The sequence below is a fragment of the Lates calcarifer genome, linkage group LG11 (assembly GCF_001640805.2).
Source record: "Lates calcarifer isolate ASB-BC8 linkage group LG11, TLL_Latcal_v3, whole genome shotgun sequence".
Taxonomy (NCBI): Eukaryota; Metazoa; Chordata; class Actinopteri; family Centropomidae; genus Lates; species Lates calcarifer.
The window spans coordinates 10454874-10477296 of record NC_066843.1 but is presented as its reverse complement, the minus strand read 5'-3'; the positions used below and the strand labels follow the sequence as shown (position 1 = coordinate 10477296).

The 22423-nt window shown below is 43.1% G+C and overlaps 1 protein-coding gene across 1 annotated transcript in view; it reads right to left on the bottom strand.

The window, feature by feature from the left end:
* LOC108886159 (adenylate cyclase type 9) overlaps nucleotides 1-22147 on the bottom strand; it is a 32759-nt gene extending 10612 nt beyond the window's left edge. Inside the window, 1 exon segment of the mRNA XM_018680848.1 lies at nucleotides 18524-22147. Coding sequence (XP_018536364.1) covers nucleotides 18524-20336 — 1813 coding nt within the window. The 5' untranslated portion in view covers nucleotides 20337-22147.
* Nucleotides 22148-22423: the final 276 nt, after the last annotated feature.

Below are 22423 nucleotides of genomic sequence, written 5' to 3'. Positions count from 1 at the left end.
TAGGGTTTAGTCAGCCCTGTGTGGATGAGGGTACTAGTGGCTGTGGAGTTGTTTTAGGATTCAGCAGAGGCTCAGTACCCAGCAGGATGAATTCCCTCAGTGAATTATATAAGCAGGCACTGGCATAAAGCTAGAATCAAGAGAGAGAGAAGCACTGAATATAAATCTCTCCCACTCGGAAAAACCAAGGTCATACATGAGTCGTTCTTGTTTCCATATACAGAACATATACATAAACATGATGTGTGGTGCATTTGCGCAGGATTTCTTTTTTTTTTCTCTTACATAAAACTAAACAGATGAATCAAAGAGACGGGGGGTTGCTAAAAGTATGATTTAAGTATCATACAGGTCTGTGTGAATCTTTGTGTGGGGTCGTGCATTCGAATCCATTGACCATGAGACAGTTCCAGCTTTCAGGCGAAACAGGCCACGGCCAAATATTTGAACACCTGCTACCTCCCTCGTCTATCAACATGTTATCATTTCCATTGCTCCTACAAGGTGGCTGTGTGTGTGTTTTAGTGAAAATTCAGCTTTCTGAAGTGACCAATTTGGCCAAAACAATGACAAAGCATGGCAAAGTGGGAACAAATTTGATAATTTTAATGGTTTAACTGTTGATAGACATGAAGCATTTTCCCTGCTTTGTTGAGACATAAAATCCCTTGAAATGCATGGGGCTGTATATTTATAAGTAACATTTCTTCTTTCCTCTCAACAGGATGCTCCTGCTGAGCAATTTTAAGCACGACTGCAGACATATGGCTCACTTCCTGTTTTGGTGTTTGGTGTCAACTTTGTTGACCTGATAAAAAAAGAAAGATTGACAGAGAGACAGGTGGCACACCTTTAAAACATGACTAATCAATCCACTTCACTGAGACTAAGGAGAACAAGTGTGTGAGACTGAATTCCTACCCCCTTTTGTCTGTATTGTGACAAGCCGCAAACACAGTAACAGGTATCGGTGTGTGCGTGAGTTTGTCAGTAGCACAGGTAAGTACCTGTGACCATGTGCTTAGCCACATAATTCAACTGTCAGTGAAGCCACAGCCTCGGGCTCTGAGCATTGTCTGCTCTAAGTACTTCAGACAGGCCTGCCACTGCCTTGCCTCTGCTGAGCCACCCTGGGGCTGCAATCTCTGACAGACACACACACAGCACTATGACACAAGGGTACACAGTCTCTTTGCAATAATACACATTCACAAACAAAACTTATGGGACTGATACAGAGATAAGCAGCTGAAGAAGATATATATGTACACACACACACACACACACACACACACACACACATATATATGTGTGTGTGGTCACACAAAAAGACCAATGTAAACACAAGTGCAATTATAAGAGGCTGGCAAAAATACACCCCCTCCTACCACCTACACACCCAGTCAAACACATATACACACAGAAAACGGAGGTGTAGATGGACAGCTTCACTGTATCTGGATCGATAGCCAGGTGGATGAGGACTCAGGGATGGGAAATGAAGGCGGTAAACAGCAGTAACAAAGAACTAATTCCCTGCACCAGTGATGCAGAATGGCACAGCAGACGAGAAGAGGCAGCAGGAAGCTGAGGGGTGCTTTTGACTGCCTCTGAAAATGAGAATGTTCGAGTGTGACCGTGTGTCGAAGACGGATCCAGAGACACAAACGCACAACACACTGCGTTGACTGATTTCATTAGTTTACTAATCAAATCCTTCCCTGCCTCCCACCATGATACATGCTGATTTCTGCCTCCGCTCATGGGTCAATGGGGTTATTTTACCCCCTTCCTCCCTGCTTCTTCTGTCTTTCCCTCAATATATTGAAAGAGAAACTGACTACCCATGACACACAACTTTCAGAAGCAGCACAGGTAAATATATCTTAAATAATGTATGCAAGGCACCAAAAATATGTCAAATGATGTCTCATTTTCCCAGTGACTGTGGGTAGAAATTTGCATAGGTCTCAATGTTTTCTTGTCTGTTCACTGAGATTTCTACAAGCCAGATTGAGAATATCTGAGTCAGAGAAACAGTCATGTCCATTTCACAAAACTACTAAAATATGTGAATCACAGTGTGTTATTTATTAATATATTTAGAGTCACGATTAATGCAAATCCTATATCTGCTGTAAGAGCAATGGGGACTGCTGAGTAATAATAAAACTGTATAAGACTGGGACCAAGCCAAATCCACCTAAACAGAAATCACTGGACCATTCAGCCTCTATTCCCAAGTACTGTAACAGCTTATTAAAGATAATGAAGTGTTTCAAGCTAGATAATATGTGCACCAAAACATTACTAGAGAGAAAGGATCAAAGGCAGAGAGAGCATAGAATATCTGATAATGTGTGAAAGAATATAAACAACCTTATAGCAGATGATTAAAAACAATATGACATGAGTACAAACCTGGATAAGAGGAAAAAAAATGTGTCAATACTTAAAAATAAAACTCTCAAAAGTGAAGAAGAAAGTGACAAGCTAACAGCTCAGGGAGGTGATGGGAGATCAGCTGTGGTCTGCCCTCTCCATCACTTCTTATTAGGTTTTGACTTGTATCAAAATAAAAGTGTTACTGTCTTGATTTCTAACATTTCAGTGTCTCTCTTTTGTCATACTAAGGAAGAAAAACATGGTGTCAAGAATCCATGGCTGTCCCTCTCACAGCAGATGTAATGTGGTTGTATGTTAGATTGATCTCATCTTATTTCAAGGAATCACTTCACATGGCAGAGTCTTGACAGCTAGAGAAGAGCAGGATAAATCCACCGCAGGGATTTGAGAAAGACCACAGTATGTTATGTGTGTGTGTTTGTATGAGGGGTTACAAGGGTTCAAGTGTCTGCAGATGTCTGCGTGCCTCTTCCCGGCCTTTCCAGGACAATCTCTCGTGTTTACGATCCAACCTCATGGCAGCTGAAATTGCAATGTTGTCAGGCAGTAAATTGCAGCTCTGATGAACTGGCCTGACCAGCAGCTGGCTCCACTGTCCACTTCAACAGGGTCCAACATCATCAGTATACAGCTGTGCTCTAAAGGCCTCGCGGCAGGGAAAAAGGTCAGGAAACTTCATGCTGTGTGTTCCAATTGATGTTTCTTGTTTCTTTCCAGCTGTGTGTGCATGTGTGTCTGGCTATCCATCTGTCAGTCTGTGCACATCTGTTTGATGATCTGTGATGCAAGTTCATGCGTGTGTTGGCTTCTCTCCATCTCTGCTGACCCTGGCCTAATTGAAGAACATCATTAGTGGCAGCCTCTTGGCTATATGGGACTTGAAGTGTCCTGTCCTGTGCTATCCAGCTGACAGCGAACAGTAGATAACCTTTCCCCATGAGAGCCCAGTCACATTATCTCCCTCTCCAAGCCCCTTTGTTCAGGACAGAGGAGAGCAACATGGGAAAAGCACTTTACAAACAAATAATACCATCACCTCTCCTCCTCCCTTCCTCTCATCTCCTCATAGCATGTCCATGCTCTTCTGGGACAATGGCCGTCCCTGACCCCTCCACCCCCCACCCCCTTTTTTTCTGTGATGTTAAAAGTGGCTCAGTGCAGAGGCTGGGTGTACCAAACAAACATACTCAAAAAAGGTGGATGCAACTAACACGTCACGACCACAGTGGTTATTTCAGACACTAAATGTAACCCTCCATCAACCCTGAGCAGAGAGAAGGAAAATTTGCTGGAATGCATATGACTGGGTGCAAAAAGCCTGGATGCTACACACCCTTATAAAGTATCATTAGTCGTTACTCAAAGAAAGGGATACATAACAGAAGAAAATAAGAAGAGCTACATTGTGAAAAAAGCAAATGAATGCTACAGGTACAGTAGCCATAAATATGTAACAGTTTGGCCGTTTATCACAAAGCAACACCTTTCCTTTCAACTTCCATTTGCAACCCAAGTGGGACAGAGCAGCAAATGCTGCTGTCCCAGGGAGGTTTACTAAAAGCAACAGAACACAGAGGTCACCGAAGAGCAAAGGAGAGTTGGCAGATATGCTTGGATCAGCACACACACACATACACACACACACACACACTCACAAACAAACACAAACATATCATGCGCCTTATCTAACCATAATGACAGGTTTGCCTTCCAGGGCCAGGTATCGGAGCAGGAGGGCAGTGGAGCAGGTGGTGCAGAGAAACTAGCACTGCTAGGCTGGGCAGCTCTCCATGCCAGTTGGCACTGCCAACCAGCAGCACCAGGCTGCCCCTCCCCTTCTCTGCCCACCAAGTCCCCGTCCTGGGATATACTGTACATCCTGTCCCTGTTGTGGGGGAGGAGGGCAGGAGGGACAGGAGGGAACCTGTCCAGTATGACAGGCTGTTAAGGAGGACTTTATTACTGCAGCATGGTTCACAGAGGAGGGGAGGGAGAGATGAGAGGTAGAGATTGCAGAGATTTTAGGGAACAGTTAAAGCAGAGGGAAAAACACCCTGAGAAAGAAGTGCAAGCTAGAATGAATCTGTGAGTCAGATGGTAGAGGTGGTGGAATGAAAATGTTTGCGCGCCCTGTCTGTGAGTGAACCCATTCAGTCAGAAAACCTGAAAGACACATATGCATTTTTCATGAGGAATCACAGAGGGACTGGCACTGTCATTTCTGACAGTAAAGGAGAAGCAGAGAGTCTGTGTGCACGGATGGGTGGGGAGTGGGGGAGGATGAGCGTTGACCTTCCACTTTACAGATGAACACTTCTGCTGAGCCCAGTTTACTTGTGAGGCATTAAAGGGCACGTAAGAAGGTGAGCAGAATTATTCACAATGTCAAATTAGGGCAAAGTTCCTCCTCTGTCCTCTGGTCTGAGAATGTCAAGCAGAGATGTTGTGTTGTGATGTGTCAACAGTGAGTGTTTCCCATACTGACTTTGCCAATAACAGACTTCTGTCTTCTGAATAATATATAGAGGAGGATGTTTAACATTCTGCTTCATTTACTACATACATAAAAAGTATGATGAGCAAATAGCTGACTCCTTTAAATATAAATTGTGTGTACATATGCACTGGGCTAGTATCCAACAACATACTTCATCAATGTCTGGGATTATGTTTGATCAAACTAAGCCTTTGATGGATTTACAATAGATTAAGGCTGAGAAAGGTAATGATACCATAAAACAACAGAGATTTATCAACCTGATGGGATTTTTCTATAATATTTCTGTCATAGTAGGTATTCCTTGAGTATCTCTGGCTGTATGGGGCCTTTGTCAACAATGTTTTACCCATGATGGAAATATTTGGCTTACAACATTTTAATATCCGTGTGATGAAGTACTTTCATTTTTGTATTTCATTCACTGGACCAGCAAAAAAAAGAACATACCATTTTGTTATTTTGTTTGTAAATGGTTTTACAGTTGAATTTCTGTAAAAGTACTACTACACAATAAAGACTGTTGCTATAGAACATTATACAGTATATCCAATGATAGAACATTTATCCATATCAGCCATCCTCAAAGCAGATCAATGCTACTCTGGAGGTGGCTGCCCCTAAGTGCTTCATAGTGTTATGAGTATTCAGATTTCTAACTATTTTAATTTTTCATACTGACTAATAACCTTATTACCCAATTACATCCTTTTTAAACTAAAATGCAATTACTTTTTCAAAAAAATACAAGAAACGAGAAACAAAAAATGAGATCTCGGGCTACTGTTTTAAAAACATTGCAGCAATTTACATTATGACCACTTGAGTGTGACAATGAAAACAAAGAAGATTTATTTTTTACCTTTTTTCTGATGAATTGCTGCATTATTTTACAATCAAAAAATGTACTTATAAAACAAGTGGTGGTCAAGGTTTAATTTGTTGGAACTGGTCTGATCTGTAACAGATGGCGACTGGTTGCAAGTATGACTGCTTTGTTTTAAGCAGGCACAAGCCAAAAAGGTTGGAAACCACTGCAGCAGAACATGCCTCCCTGCACATTAAGAATTTAAGATACAAACGTCTTGCATTTTTTTTTAACATTCATTAAACCATATTATGCTGTTGAAGTGGGTAAGGCTATGGAACTAAGTTGCTTCATTTTGCAATAGGTCGGGAATGCATTGGCATTTGACAAACAAGGTTTACAGACTGGATACAGCTAAAGCCAAGCCTAATATGTACATGTCAAACTCACTGAAGCGCAACTAAACCAACAGAGTTCTTCCCAAACACCCAGAGACCCCAGATAACCCACAGTGACCTCTCAGTACAAGTTATATAAGCCTGAGTTCATAAAAAGAAACAGCAAGTCTTGCACACCACCTGGGCTTTCTCAGCACATTAGCTCTCCAGGTTTGGGACAAAAACACGTCTCTAAACTGTGACTTACGTCAGAGTACTTCTCTGCTTACACACAAACACACTGTCTGAACACAAGAAGTCATACTGAGGTCTCTCTCTTCCTGTTGCAATCAACAAAATCTGTCAATATCCTTCCCCTCACTGCTGTAAACAGGGGTGGCACAAAAACAAAAGTTCCATATTTGGCCACTGTTTTTTTTTGTTTTTTTTCCTGGCTACAAGCCGGCCCCACCACTGCTCACTCAAAACGACAATAGAAACACTTGACATCTCTCCAAAGTCTTAACTCTAACTTGGCTGTGTCTGTCTCGTACTCTCAGAGCTCGTTTTGTATTCTGTGCCTCAGATCCCTCCATCCTTGACAGTCCCCAGCTGCCATGGTCCGCTAGCAGAACAACAGATACATTTGACATCCCTCCAAAATCTTTAAACCCCCCCTCATCCTTTGCTTAGTGGCCTGTATTTTCTCCCCATTTTGTCAATCCCACTGTAACTCACTGTCTGCCCCCCACCCCCACTCTTTCTCTCTCCGCCCCAAATCCAACTATCCTCCCCATTCTTTTGTGTCCAAGCCGATATCAGTTTCCCTCATCCCCACATAGACTTAAAGGGCTCTTCTCTGCGAAGACTTGCCCCAGCTGACATCATCCCAAAAGCTCAGACTCACTTTCCATCTCATCTTTTTTACACCCTCCTCCTCTCCTCTGTCAAACCCTTCTTGCATGCACGCTCATCTGAATACTAATGCCCCCACCCTCTTTTCATCTCTCGCATAATGGTGAACATATGGCTCCTTATGCCATTCAGCACATCTGCCCATGCGGCAGAAATATTCATATAAACAAGTCTCCTAAACTTGCACTTCATTGCACTTGCACTTTATTACACCTACACTCACATTATTACAAAAACTAAATTTCACTACTTACTTTATATGATTTTCTTGAATCAAGCGTAGTTTACTTTATACTACTGTGACAGGCTTTATTTTGACAGTGACAGTAGAGCGAGACAGGAAAGACTGGGGGGGGGGGGGGGGGTGACATGAAGCAAAGGGCTCGGGCTGGATTCAAAACCAGACCATTGCAGACCAACACAGACTCAGCCTTGACATGTGGTATCTGCTCTTCCAGGTGAGCTGCAGGCGCCTGGGACTTTTTCTGTCTTACTTAAAAACAGAAGTGGAATCATCCTCATTCAGTCTTGCACTTTATGAAAGGTTTAAGAAATGGTAGAAAAGGAGCAAACCCCTATGGAGTTGAGACAGAGCTTAAAATCCTGAGGCTGGACTCTACAATGAATCATTAACCAACAGTTTTCCCTCAATAACCTTGTAATTACTGCTCATTGATTTTAAGTAAGTTGTTGTACATGAATTATGATCTTAATAATTCTTTGCTCGGTATGGACCTTATAACACAAGAGCAGTAATTCTCCCTTATTAACACTTGATTAACATGGTTAAATATGGTTTGATAAAGTGTTAATAGTGTCCAAATAAGTCTCAATTAAGTCTCTGCAACCCAGACGATGTTCCATATTCTAAAGTGAGGCCTTGATCATAATGAACTAAAAACTAACTAGCTTTGTGTTTTGTGTCTTACTAAATCTGTATTACACAAAATATCAATCAAGCACTTTCTATCAACCTTGATTCTGAAAGACATTTTATGAAAAAAGCTATGTCTATATAGTATAAGTACATTTTGAGAACAGAGAGCAAACAATATTCCTTTTCTCCATGACGACATTAAACTTAATTTAAAGCTGTTAACTTCTTTAAAACTCTTGTCTTCATCTCACAAAACCACATACGGAAATCACCATGCAAAGTAACCAATTATCAATTCATTACCAGTCAGTTGAAGCTAAATTGAAGGTATCCTTTCTGTGAAATTCTTGCCTCTGACTGAAATTCGATTTCATCATATGATGAATTATCTCCACCTGTGACACTATTGACCCACAACTATGAGCAGTGCTCCTTTATCGATTTAACAGTGGCCAAGTTTGTGGCTCTGGGTAAATGATCAAAGCAAACAGCCAACACAGACACAAACACCCCCCCATGCTCCATCTCTCTCTCATCTCATCTTCTGCTCCGATGCCACAGACTTTGCTTACTCAACATTTTGAGTAATGGCATCTTCACTGGGGGTTGATGATGAAAATGTGCTGGATCTTCCACCGAGCGCTGCACCACTCCCTGAGGACCCTTCATCTAAAACAGGCCAATGATACAGCAGGAGTAAATGAGGTTGCTAACTACAAGCTCAGCTTCCACCACAGAAACGCCTGAATCATATTCTGCCTGAGACAGTGGTAAAAGTTGTATGTGAGCTGACGCTTGTTTGCACTGTTGAACTGCATCCTCTTAAAAAGCGGAATTGGCACACTCATTAAATCCCATGGTCAGGCACAGAAACTAGGGCCGGAAACAATTTGATGCACAGCCTGTTTAGATAAGCATTGCTGTAATGTTTGTTGATGAAGGTGTCATTTAAAAAAACAGCGGAGGCAGCACTCTGACTCAACAGTTACAGAATGAGACAGCAGCAAGATGGAGGGTAGAAAAACAAAAAACAGACAGCATGGTAGAGAGGAGGAGAGGCACACACAGAGAAAGTGATAAAAGGATGGGGAATGACCTCTGTTGGGAATATAGCGGGTACTTAGCACGCACACTGTCATGCGGATACATACGTCAGAAACTGTCTTTAGCGGTGACAGCATGGGGGACTCCTGGGGCTATAAAGCATGAGGATGGAGGAGCAGGTGACAGCCGGATGGGACACAGGAGGGCTGTCACACTGAAGCCAGTGGACGGAGCTGAGCCTGAGGCAAGAAACTAAGTTCAGGCGAGAAAAGAACCAGGTATAAAGGTATATACTAGGGCTGTAAACACAATGAGGCCAGTGGCATTTTTTGATATTGTCAACAAATCCCACAAAGAGACTAAAACCAACATTTGAACCTAACTGAATTAATCCTATTGGTATCACATGTGAAGCAAAAGCCTGATGGTTTATTCCTCTGTGTTGCAAATCTTCACTGTTGCCCAGAAACACATTAGTTAGTTACACCAATACAATGACAAACACGTTCCTTCCTTACCATGAGCATAAGCACTGCAGCTTATTTCAAGTCAGTCCCACGTACACTGTTCAGAGACTGTAAATACAAAATATGTATTAATTAGCAGCTGAAAATAATCCCCAACAGAAGCAATATTTACTCTGCTTTAAGCAGTTTTTGCTAAAAGTCACAATGCCCAACTGTTTTGGGAAATTACCTAAACAAAACCACACATCTATGAACTGTTTTTAAAGAGTTATGTCAGTAGGAACAAATTAGCTTTGGGCTTAGAGCCACAGACAGGTTGGGAAAGTCAGAAAGCACTGCAAAATGGACTAAAACATTGGTCTTGTTGGAATCTGTTGACAATAAAAAAAAACTTCATCCAAATACATTTATTATTGGATCAAAACATTTGCAAAAATAATCAGCACTGCTCACCAGTTACTATAACCCAGACTGACCAAATAATTTATGATAAAATGGTATGATGCTCAAGCAAGTATCCATTGAAAAAACATTTTTTATACTTATTATCATTATTATTATTAGGCATGTTTGAGCTCTTCTATTCACAAAAATACACTCATTTTCTCATGTTGCGACTGGGCCATGTAGGAAAAGACAGAGAATTATACAACATTAAAAATAATAATGAATGAAATAATGCCAAATAATATATACCACAGAGAAAATGGTATCTGAAAGATCACAGGAGAGTAAAAACAGAGGAAGAAAAGGGGGTCAGAAGGAAAGCAAAGAGTTACTTAATAGTGTCTCTCATGGCCAGCGGTTTGAAAATCAGATCAACACAGGAAGGGTGTGACAAGAACATTTCGACATAGATGCTTCCTCATCCTCAAAGAGGAGGGAGCTAAAACTGGCCTTACATACATATAACATTAATTTCACAGCCTGCACTTCTTCGTAGTCATCCATCTATAAACAGGCATAAATGTGCACAAAAGTATTCATGAGGGAAAACACACTTTTACTTTAGGTTACATACACACACACAGGCATGCACAGTCAATGTGAGCAGGCTGAGTGCAATAGCAGGCCTCATGGTGGACTGGCTCCCCGTCATCTCCCCTCATTCATAATTCACACAGCCATTTATCACACACACGCTCCTGCTGTGCACACTAACAAGCGACTACAGCCCACAGACATGGACAGGGTGCGGCCGCATGTGTGGGTGTTTACATTTAGTACACTTGAACGCAAAGTGCAGAAAATAAGTGAGTGTGCATGTAGGAGGGTGGAGGGGAGGGTTATTGCAAGTGTCACCTTAAGAATGAGCTCCATCCGTCAATGTCAGTGTAGGCTAGTGTGTGTCTGTTGGGAGGAGCGCTGGCATTTTCTATAGCCTTGATCACAAAGGAGAGAAAGCTTAGGATGCATCTATGACTCATGATAGCCATTTATCACCCGAGCATCTGCACGGCCGTGAGGAGAGCTAGCTTAACTGCATGCACAGCTCAAATCATACTGTGTCCAAGAGAAATCTAAATGAAGTACCAAATATACAGAAGCTACAGGAGAAGGACACATAAAGATGCTTCCACATTTCTTCCACTTTTTCAAGGTTAGCAAATCTTTGAGAGTCAGAAAGCGCGCAGTTTGCATCTGCGTAGATGTCCTTCAGAGCTGCGGCAGCAAAGAATTGCTGCACGTTCTGCTTCTTCTTGCAGGGATCGCACAAAAATAGGCCTTCGTTCAGCTTTCACCACAATATGAAAGCCACAGCCAAATGAAGTCAGTTTGGCCCCAGACTCTCAGTCAGAGCACCAGCCCTTCCATCTAAAAAGAGCCTCCACTTTCCAGCTGACCCTCCCCCCTCTCAACAGTCTATTGCCATGGCAATTAGCCTTGGCTGGGCCAGTGTGGAGAGCTGGTGTAAGTATGTGTTGCTACAGATGGGACACCCTTCCCATGTGTTGTGCTGAGGCTGGTGTTATGACTGCAAGCCAGGTGGAGCTGCATGAAAACCCCTGAACAAAAACCTTAAGAGGCAAGTCTATCCATCTCTCTGTCTCACTCTATGTTAACCTGTTTATATTCTCTCTTTAATACCTTTTTCTTGCATGCCCTTTCCTCTTTTCTGCTCCCTCCTTCTGGTTTTCATCATCTTTTCCTCAGTCTGCAGGAGGGGAAGGTATGTTTGCAGGAATATTCTGCAGATTCTTCAGCAGATCTTCTCAGCACATTTGCACATGTGAAAACCCCTACAGTGTTTGATAACAGATTGGCCTGCTGCATGCAATCAAGGAGAGAGCAGCAAGAAGATCCCCTTACAAACTCTGGCTGCGTTGAAGCGTGTTTGCATTATACTAAAGCGTATCAAGATGGCATGATTTAACTGTATCGGTGACATTGTAAATTAGGTGTTTAGTCCCCTGTGGTAATGAAAGGAGTCCAGTTTTATTGGTAATCATGTTTGCATGCCTCCTCTATTCAGGAGCCTGTAAATGCAAGTACTAGAAATACTCTTTGTGAACTAACTATACACATATAACTAACACATTTTTCTCCTGTTTCCCCAGTGTACAAATGGACAGTAGGTGGATATCAACATTTGTGTTGAAAGGTTATAAAGATTATATAAGTCCTGGCTAAGTCTCCATTTTCCTTCACTTATAACACTTATAACTCTACAAAATCTAATATTTGGAATTGTATTTTGAATATCAACAAAACGATAAGTCAAACTAAGGCTGCAATTGATTATTTTAATTATCTACATATTTGATGATTATTTTGCTCAAGTAAGTGATTATAAAAATTACATAAAACAGAGAAAAGTAGAAAATTCACACCAGAGGAGCTGTAACCACAGAATGTTTGGTGTTTTCTGCTTCATAAATTACATAAATAATTCATCATTTATCAGTATCATAGTTAATGTTTCCCTTCTGTTGAACCCAGCTCATATTCAGTCTTTTATGGGAATGGTATTGCCACTAATATTGATTTATGTACTTTAAACAGGAATTAATAAAAAATGGCAAGAGACTGAGAAAGGTGAAACAGTGTGTACTAGACAGCATGTTGTTTAGCATGTTCTACTCCACACTCCACATGTCCTATGTTTGTTCTACCGGCTCAGCTGTGTCAGCCACTTGCATGTGTGGCTCCCTATCAGACAGACAGTGGTGGTGCTGATATCAGGCTCTTTCATCCACCTTGCCCTGGGTCATCTGTCAGACTAGATAGAAGAAGGACACCTCAGCAATGAGCCAATAGGACAACTGTCCCCTATAGGAGGGTGGCAAGGTCTGCAGGGTCCTCTGACACTTGTCAGGATTAAGTGGAGCATAACAGGATACATGGATGTTCAGAGCAAAATCTCCAAGAGTATCAGTTCAACATAAAGCTCACTGGGCTGTGCAGATAATGTTATTGGCTGCTCTTTGGGATAATATGCTTTCTGTTTTTGATCCAAAAACTCATTACACCCCCTGAGTACAAATCTTTTATTGCTTGCTGGGTCGAAGCAGCAAGCAATACCCTTGCTGCTAAGTCCTCCTGAGCAAGTACGGGTAGTACAAGCCTGCTGAGTAACAGTGTAACACAGCAGATAGCCTTAATTATTTCAGCTTTAAAATCCAGCTAATCACCACAACGCAGACCTTCAATAACCTTGCTACAATGGCCCCATGTTTGCAGATCCTGACAAGGGATGCTGAAGCTCTGCAGACTTGCTCAGTGTGATAAGGCTAAAGATGAAAAATGGTGAGATTGTGTTGCTGCAGGCTGCAATGCCATGCTGTGCTGAACTATAATTCGTAATACAGGGTGATACTGTACAATGCAGTGTGATGTATTATTCCATTACTGTCTCAGCAGAGCTGTAATCTACCATGCAGAGCCAAGGTGTTCTAGGCAAGGCTCGGTCACTGCAATACAATATAGCAGCTTAGAGTCCCCCCTGGCAGCTTCTGAGGAGTCACGTCCCCCTCCCAGACTTCAGCTGAAAGGGCCTCCGCAGAACGCAGTATGCTGTGTAATAGTAATCCCAGGGTCTGTTTACCACTGTTTTTACAAACCATCCCAACAGCTGCCACCACAGCCTAACCACACTCTCGCTCTACGTCTGCCCCTCCTTACCCCCTTCCTCACAGTAAACCACTCCACTCACAGCACTCCACTTCACTATCGACCCCTCCTGTCTTTCTACAGTAGGGCTGAACACTGTGTGTGCATACTGATTTGGACTCAAGAGTCTAGACGAAAATTATGCCAGGTATTTGATTGCTGGCGGGGGGGTGGGGGATGGGGGGTGGACAGCTGTGTATATATTAGGGTGAAAAAGCCAAACCGTTTAACTTTTCGTCAAGAGCAGCAGTGTGTAGAAAGACTGTGTGCACACACAAACACACACGCAGCACTTTAGGTGTGAAATCCGGAGGCTTAAATGTGTGCAGCCTCCTTTTCTTTGCTTGTGGTTCACACTGGAGCTCAACGCTGAGGTCCAGTTACATGGTAGCTTAATGTAGTGGTGTTTAGGCAAAGCTGCTGTGGTTCTGCTCTTAGTACCACCATCCATTGGACCAAAAGCAAGTGGCAGAACTAGACCACAGCTAAATGCACTTCATCTACTTTCCCTCTCTAGTTCTCTTTTGCCTGCAATTTCTCTATCCCTGTTTCTTTAAGTGTCACCTCAAAACCAGCCTCATTTATCGTGGTCAAGGTCACAGGTAGCAGCCATTATGAGAAATTCTCCACTGCGCCTCAGGCAAATACTGTACACTTTGCTGACTGACATGTATCTCTATGGAATAGCATTCACGGTGCAGGGGCAGGGGTGTGTGAAAGTGAATGTGTGCATGCGCATGCGAGTCTCCCAAAAGCACAAATGGCTCTCCCGATAACTAATACCTGCTGCAGAGCATGAAGTAATAGGGCCAGAGTAAAGGGACACAGAACATTCATCACCAGGACTATTTGCAGCTAAGTTCTGCTCTGCGCTCAAATCAATCCTAATGTAGCAAATCAATTACTGTTCTGAAGGCTTAAAGGTGGACAAGGAATTGGGACCAGAATACAAATTATCTTACGTTTTATAGCTAGCACAACCCTTGGCCTTTGCTGATTCTCTCTGATATCTATACGACATAAAAATCTCTCTTGTTGCCTCATCATAAATAAACACAACCATGACAGCCTCATTATAGGCAATCAATATCATTTGCTGAGATAAAAACAGTTGGCTGGCAGGCGGCTCATGTGTTTGGGGGTCAGGATAACACCAGATATGATGATGGAGAACGACCAACATTAATCACTTTAGCCAAGGAGATTACCCAGTCTTGCTTAATTAGAAATCTCCCACAGGGCAAAGAGAGGAGAGGGTAGAGCGAGAAGGGATATACTGTACGCAGGTGCCCGACACAGCCTCGCTCAGCAGATGAGTTGGAAAAGGTCATGCTCACAATTTCAGACTGAATCTGAGAACATGCCTTACCTTGAGGCAGCTGGTTACTGAGAACCCTGTACATAATGAGTATTAGTGGAAAGGGGCCGTGCAATTATATGAAAGAGCTGTCAGAGGTTCAAATTAGTGAAAGCTTTCTTTAGATCATCAAAGTGGGGCTACAGTGTTCATTTGGGGTACTTCCCTCATTTTTTATTGATTCAATTTGACAGAAACACCCTAGAAGATTCACAGCAGGGAAGAAGTGGCTAGATACATACAAAATAGAGAGATTCTAAAAAGCAAGAAGAGATCCAGCAGATATAGAGCGACATTAGCATTAATTTGGAATCCTGTTTCTGGTTATCTGGCAAATTTAAGTTTAATATTCATTCTCCTCTAGCTCTGTTTTTGAGTTAGAGGAGTTTTTTTGTTTTGTTTTTTTTTTTGCTGCCTGCTCGGCCAAAAATGATACAGTGAAAGTGGTAGTAGAGTGGCTAAACAATGAGTTGAAACTTGTCAAGGCCACATAAAGCCAAGAAGAGATACAGATTCAGGTGAAAATTCTCTGTAGGTTCATGACTATAAGTGACCACTTTCATATTGTCACATTGTTGCCTTTTGATACGTTGCTATTACAAAAATATCAATTATAGCCTCTTTAAGGTCTGCCACTAAGCCACTGAAGCAGTCTGGGCAATGCACTCAAAGATACTTGAAGCAGATGTTATCAATCTCTAATACCATTGTGGTGTTACAGATTAAGGCAACAACTGCTTATGACTTTAAACAACTACTATTTGCTCCATTCTTACTGTACGATGCAACAGTCAACAACAGCTAACAAAACATTTCCCCTGGAAACAATGGCTGCTTGAAACAGAGAAGAACCAACTCTGACTTTCGGTGGTGATTCTGTCATCAGCAGAAAGATAATAGGGCCACACTGACAGTCTCCTCCGAAGGGGTAATCTTCTGCAGGTGCCATCATTCTGCATTAAGCACAAAGAAAGGACATAGACAGGTACTTTCCAGGGAAACTGAGCCAAATATAGCTCTCATTTCCAGTAAGGAAAAAGCACAACACAATGCAATCTGGTCTCAGTGCAGCGCCTTATAGAGGCAAACACACAGAGAGCCTTGTGGGGTATGTGCACTGTTCAGAGCAGCTTTTGAAAAGGCTCATCTCACTATATCCTTCCAGTGAGATGTGTTGTGGTTTAAGATAAGGCTGTAATGATTACTCTGATGATTTTTTTCTCAATTATTTGATTAATCATTTTAATTATCCATGAAATGTTAGAAAATGACATTAGTCAATAAAGCTCAAATTATTAACAGAAGATGAATCTATTTTCAATGATTTTGATACTTGATTAATTGTTTGTTTTTGTTATTTTTGCTGAAATTAAATTATACTTTTTATGGTTCCAGCATTCCCAATGTAAATGTTTTATATCATAATAAACTGAATATTTGGGGTCTATTGGACAATTTGTTGAACAAAACTCAATATCTTAAAATATCACTGAGCTCTAACAGCAATTTTCTGACAGTTTGTGGACTAAATTTATCAATGATAAATAAATAATAGATAACTTTTTCTTCAAGCTAACTAAAGCTGAAATATTTATTTTCTCTGTGTTCTGTGTCCTTTTACTGTAGTAAAGAAAATCACAGTTTTCCGACATTATACAGACTGAACAATCAAGCAATCTGAAAAATGACTGTCAGATGAAAAGTGATGAAAATAATTATTGGTTAGGGCCTAAATACTAACTGCAATGTTGTCAAACTGCCTTACTTAACTTTGAACACCAGCCATCACCCACAGGCATGAAAACTGAGCTACAACATCTCCATTTGTTGCTAAAACCACAAGACTCTGGTCATTACTGAGGAGCCAACAGGATGCAGCTGTATTACTCTGCTGACCACACATGGTTGCACCCTATGTGAACCTCTGCTACAATGAATAGCTCATAATTACAGTGAGTAGCTATAAATAAGAAAGTATAAAATGATGAACCAACAGACGTGCGCCTACATGATGAGACAAAAACTTGACTCTATAGCCTCAGGCTGAAGTAAGGGTGGAAATGTAAAAACACTCATAAGCTAAAAACTATTTGTGAGAAAGCAAAACACCACACTAACCCAAAAAGGACATCAAAAATACATAGAAGACAGCTGCACAGCGATCAGTGTCTAGGTCAGAGCAATTTACTTCTTACTCAGGCAACAGGGATCAGCCCAAGCCAGTATCCACGCCTGGCTGCGATGCTACCCAAGTGATTTACACAGGCCGAGCTAGACAGTGGAGGGAATTTTACAGCACTGAAGAACAACTCTCACCTGACAGCCAGCTTTCTCCCTGGCACAGCAAATCTACAGGGAGAGGATAAATCTTAGGAGGGGAACTGAATACATGATGGAGGCAAGAAAGGAGTTGAGAAGAAGCGGGAGAGGTGATAACACTGCGAGTAACACATTTATCCTCACGATTATTTAAAAAAAAAAAAAGAGGAGCAGGAGCAAGCGCCATAGTCACTCATTAATCTAAGAGATGAAGGAAAAATGCAGGCACATAAATCATTCTTGCTGGCTGGTAAACAAAAGGCACTTTTCCCCATCTTGTTCCCTGACTGGTCACAGCACTGATTTCAAGGTGAAAATACTGGAAATCTGTGCAACATTTTGGATAGTTTGTATGCATATATTATCAATGTGTACGCTTGATTTGCTAATTTGTGCAAATTACCACTTCATACTAATCAATGTCTTGAACGCACTAAACAAAATCAGTCATGCAGCCTCCAAGGAGACACATTCAGCATGTACTGAAACAAAAATAAACCTGAAATGTTAATTTAAAAGGGCAGATGAACACCATCTGCAATACCTTAGTCAGACACTGTCACTTCACTTACACCGGGTGATGATGGATCCAGAAGCCTTAAATGATGAAAAGAGACATTAAGCCAACATTTAGTTACACTTGGGTTATTTGCATAAATGTATCAAATAAAAGCTGCAGTCAAGCAGCTTAGGGGCAAGAAAAAGAGAGGACAAGATAGAGAGGTGAAGATAAAGCTGCAGGCAAATCTCTTATCAGAGAAGGCGACAGTTGCATCAAGTTGTAAAGCAATCCCTGGGGTTCAGAGCGAGGTTAAGAGAACAGGACACATTGAGGACGTCTGGAAGGCAATGTAATTGAACAAGAGAACAAAGAGTGGGCAGAGACAGGGTGGAGGGGAGGATGGGAAAGAAGATGGCGTCTGTCTGTGATACAGTCACATAATACCAACACCACAGCCCATCTGTGCCCGGTACGATACATGATGCTAAAACCCTCTGTCGACCTTGACCAGTGCGAATGCTTCCCTGCCAATGTTTTGATCCACCTGGGGGGTGGGGTGAACTGCTGATACACTGGCATAAGTAGTGATTTCCTCCAGGGATGGCTGAGAGGCATTACTAGACATAAACTTAAGCACCTAAAAATGCCAAAGTTTGTGGGCACATGGGGGAATAATTGCAGCGAATTGAAGTCTCTCAGTTGCAGCCAATTTGTAGCAAGTGCTGCTGACCTTGGAATAACATTATTCTTGTTATGAATTAAACCAAGAAACTCTTTTAATACAAGAACAAAACATTATAAAACAAGGAGACATTAAATACAACTGGAAAAAACTTACACCTACCTTTGAGTTGGTCAGCCACCACACTCTGTCCAATTCTCTCGGTGACCTGTCCATCTTCATGCTGATAGCGGTCATCCAGGAAGTTGGCGGTAGCCTGGGATAAGTGGACTTTCCCAGCCACTCCCAGTTGCTCCATCAGGTTGGCCAGGTTGACGTCATTTGACCAAACATCAAACTTGAAGCGTTTCATCCCCAGGATACCACACAACACAGTTCCAGTGTGGACACCCACCCTCATGTTCACCATCTCCCTCTTCTCCTGGCAAAACTGCTCAATAGCTTGGATCATGCCCAGGCCCATCTCCACACAGCAATAGGCGTGGTCCGGTCTGGGTTCGGGACAACCAGCCACACAGTAGTAACAGTCTCCTAGAGTGCTGATCTTTTCACAGCCGGTGAGCTCACAAAGTCTATCAAATCGTCCAAACAAGTCATTCAGAAGCCCCACAAGTGCATGGGCAGATTTGTTGGCAGACATCTTTGTGAAGCCCACAATGTCTGCAAAGAGGATGCTGACGGGCTCCATCCGTTTCATGTTGAAGGGTCTGAAGATTATCTGACCTCGAGGGATGGAGGTTTTCTTCCGTTTATTGTTTTTAGGGCTGGAGATGGCGGCTGCTGCACCACTGGTGGAGTATCGTTTAACAGAATTATCACCTATTTCCTCATCACCCTGCTTCATCAGTTCATCAGCCACAATTCTGGGCATGACGGAGTGGATCATTCGCTCCTTCAAGGCTTTCTCCACCTCCAGATCTTTGCCGTGCATTATAGCTTGTCCAACCTTAAGGAATGTGCTGCGTGACCGCACCTCAGACATGATGAACAGGTGGATGCCGATGGCGTGGGCGCAGAGGTGGAGCAAGGCTTTGGCTGGGCCAAGCCAACTTAGCGTGTCCCAGTCCGATTGAGAGGCTATACTCCAGTTTGCCCCTGCCTGGGTGAGGTGCAGCCAGCCCAGACTCTCAAAAAAGATAGAGTAGAGAAACCCAAGCAAGACAGAGGCATAGAGGCGAACATGGAGAACACTATACAGCAACAGAAGAACTTCAATACAGAGTGAGAAGGTGCCTACAGGAGAAAGACAGGGGGACCAGGTGCTGCTACCTACAAGCTTATCATAGGACAGGTTGTACAAGGGCCCCATGCCACTGAACTCCTCCACATCGAGTGCAGGTGTGGGAGTCTCTGGGTCCCTGAAGCCTGATGTCTGGATCTGGGGGGCCAGGGTGAGGATGAAGGTTACAATAATAAGCAGCAGAGACGCTTGATTGTAGCAGCGAGAGTAGAACTTGGTGAAGGTTAAGAGGAAGAGGAGGAGGCAGAACAGGAGGAAGGATGCGGTGGGAATGAGAAAGGCAGTCCTATCGCAGCGGGACGGGTTGGCAGCAAAGTACAATCCCCAGAGGAGGCCAGCGGCAACCAGGTAAAACAGCACATAGCGGAAGCGTCGTTGGGTCTGAGGGAAACACCGCTCTCTGCAGGCCTCCTCTAGGATCGAAGAGTCGAACTTTGGGTCCCAGAAGTGACCTGCAGATCTCTCAAAAAGCTGAGGCATTTTCCTCTGTGAGCGAAAGCTCTTGACCGCTGGCTTCCTGACTCCGGACTCCCCAGAGCTGCAGCTCGAGGAGATGCTGTACTTGCAGTGCTTGGATCCCCCAATGAAACCTCCCCCGATTGAACCAAGCGGCCCGCCTCCATGCTTGTGTTTGACACTGCTGCCAATCCTCACTGAGACGCCTCCATCTCCACTTGAGTCACAGCTCACTTCTGTGTTGTGAGGCAGCAGTTGTTGGTGTTGGGGGGATGCCATGTTGCTTTTTAATCTATCCAAAATCAAAAACTGTGCAAAAGGTACTGTTACTTCAGAGACAACATAGATAGTAACAGTAAGGTAAAGTATGGGGCCACAGTACAACAACTAGGGCAATGTTGAATCTTAAAAGTGAAAAAAGAGAACACAAACAAAAACCTTTTCAGAGAAAATTCCTCTCGGTTAGCAGTGTAGTGGCAGCTGAAACACCAGCGGACCTTCCAAACATTTTGAGTAGTTCATTATTGCCTCTCTTGACGTCAGTCCCTGCATTCCTCTACGTTCCCGTCTGTTTTGACGCACTTGAGACTGCAAGGTTCACTCGCTGCCTGCTCTGTTCCAGTCTAAGTCCTCTCGGCTGCCTGCACACTGTCTCACTCATTGAAAAAATATCGGGGGGAAGTTAGTATTAGAAAATGCTGTGCATGAAGGGAAAAGTAGAAAAAGTTGGGGAAAAACACACAAAGGGAGATTTTAAAGGAGTTTTTGAGAAGTTGTGATCACTAAAAGCATGAATGAGTAAATCCAGTTAAACTGTGCAGTTGAGTGTTTTCTTGGAGAACAGTCAGTGCGTTTTCATCACTGGAGCATGTCAATTCCTGTTTATCCGCTCAGCTTTCCGTGCAACTCAGTTCCACCGGGAATACACAGTAATACCGGCTGAACTAGACCGCATCTTGTTTACAGGACTGAGCAAAACTTGATTCAAGACAAACCCCCTGCAGCGTTTGCTTTCATATCTCTAAATCTGCGGTTCGTCGTCCTGATCGAAAGGGTCAGTTTTTCATTCTATGGTGCAAGTCAACTCTAGGTAGCGGGAACATAAGCGCAAAAACTACCACCAAAGCTTTTTATTTATACCCACATGCTCCTTGCTGCAGGGCCTAATCGCAACAGTTCCCGCGGACGCAGCCCCGTCCTTTCCTGACTTTCCACTCCGGAGTCTCCGCCGCCGCCGCGTCTCCAAACGTAGAGAGGGTCTTGTGCAGGAGGTCTGCAGGGGGACAAACGCATGAGACGCGGAGCGCGGAAAATACACTAAACTGTTTGGGTTTATTGAGCGTTGCTGTCAATGACTCGCGTGTAAACACGGCTTTCCAAGGCTATGCACCAACCAGTCTTGGTTCAGTGTTGCATGGGTATTGCTTTGTTATCCACAGACACATCAAATGTCGCCAATTCATCGTCACAGTGCGCCCAAAGAAAATATCCAGATTGTACAGATATCCTGACCATGCCCGGTTCCTGGGTGTATATTCTGTGTCAATCGGACATCTGAGACGAAAATGAAATACAGCCAAAAGCAGACTACACAAAGTATCGTCCAGCCCAGTAAAGTTTGCCCACCGCAGCTTGGTCCCCCTCTAAATGGCAGACGACGAAAATCCAGAGAGAGTCGGGCTAATTAAAAGGTCTCCACCTCCACGCCCCCCCCCCACACCACAGTCCCACAGGTCAAAGCAGTGCGCTGCCTTGATCCAGCCACTTTAATTCAATTATATGTGATGCACTGGGGGGAGAAAAATCTTCATACCTCCGTATTTCTGCCCTTTAATCCGAGACAAATGTGATGGATTAGGGCTGCTGCATTGTCCATCTTCTCCATTCCGTGCAACGTCCACAATGAGATGAGATTGTCCTATCCCCGTTAGCTGACCATTCTCCTCGCGCGCCGCGGCAGCGTCGACACCCGCACGAAACGCTGTGTGCGCTATCCAGGCGCGGTGGGCAACACAGTGGCTGCAGCCGCCACCATCTTCTGTGCGCTGACACCCGTCCAGCCGCGAGAAGCGTGTGTGTGTGTGTGTGTGTTTGTGTGCGTGTGCGAGTGTGTCAAGTACGCCAGAATATTAAAATCATTTCCGCCCTTTTCTTTCAAAATAAATCCATATGTACGTATGGCTGCCTACAACTCGAGATGTTTACACGCGGTTTGATTCCTGTTCAATCGAGCTGAATATCTATTTCTTTAAGATACAGGCTAAACTTACGAAGTTGAAGTAGCCTACTTTCCAGATTCTCCATAGAAATGTTCAATCCTACCGAGAGAAAATGGACTATATATCACCTCCTGCACCACAGCAGTG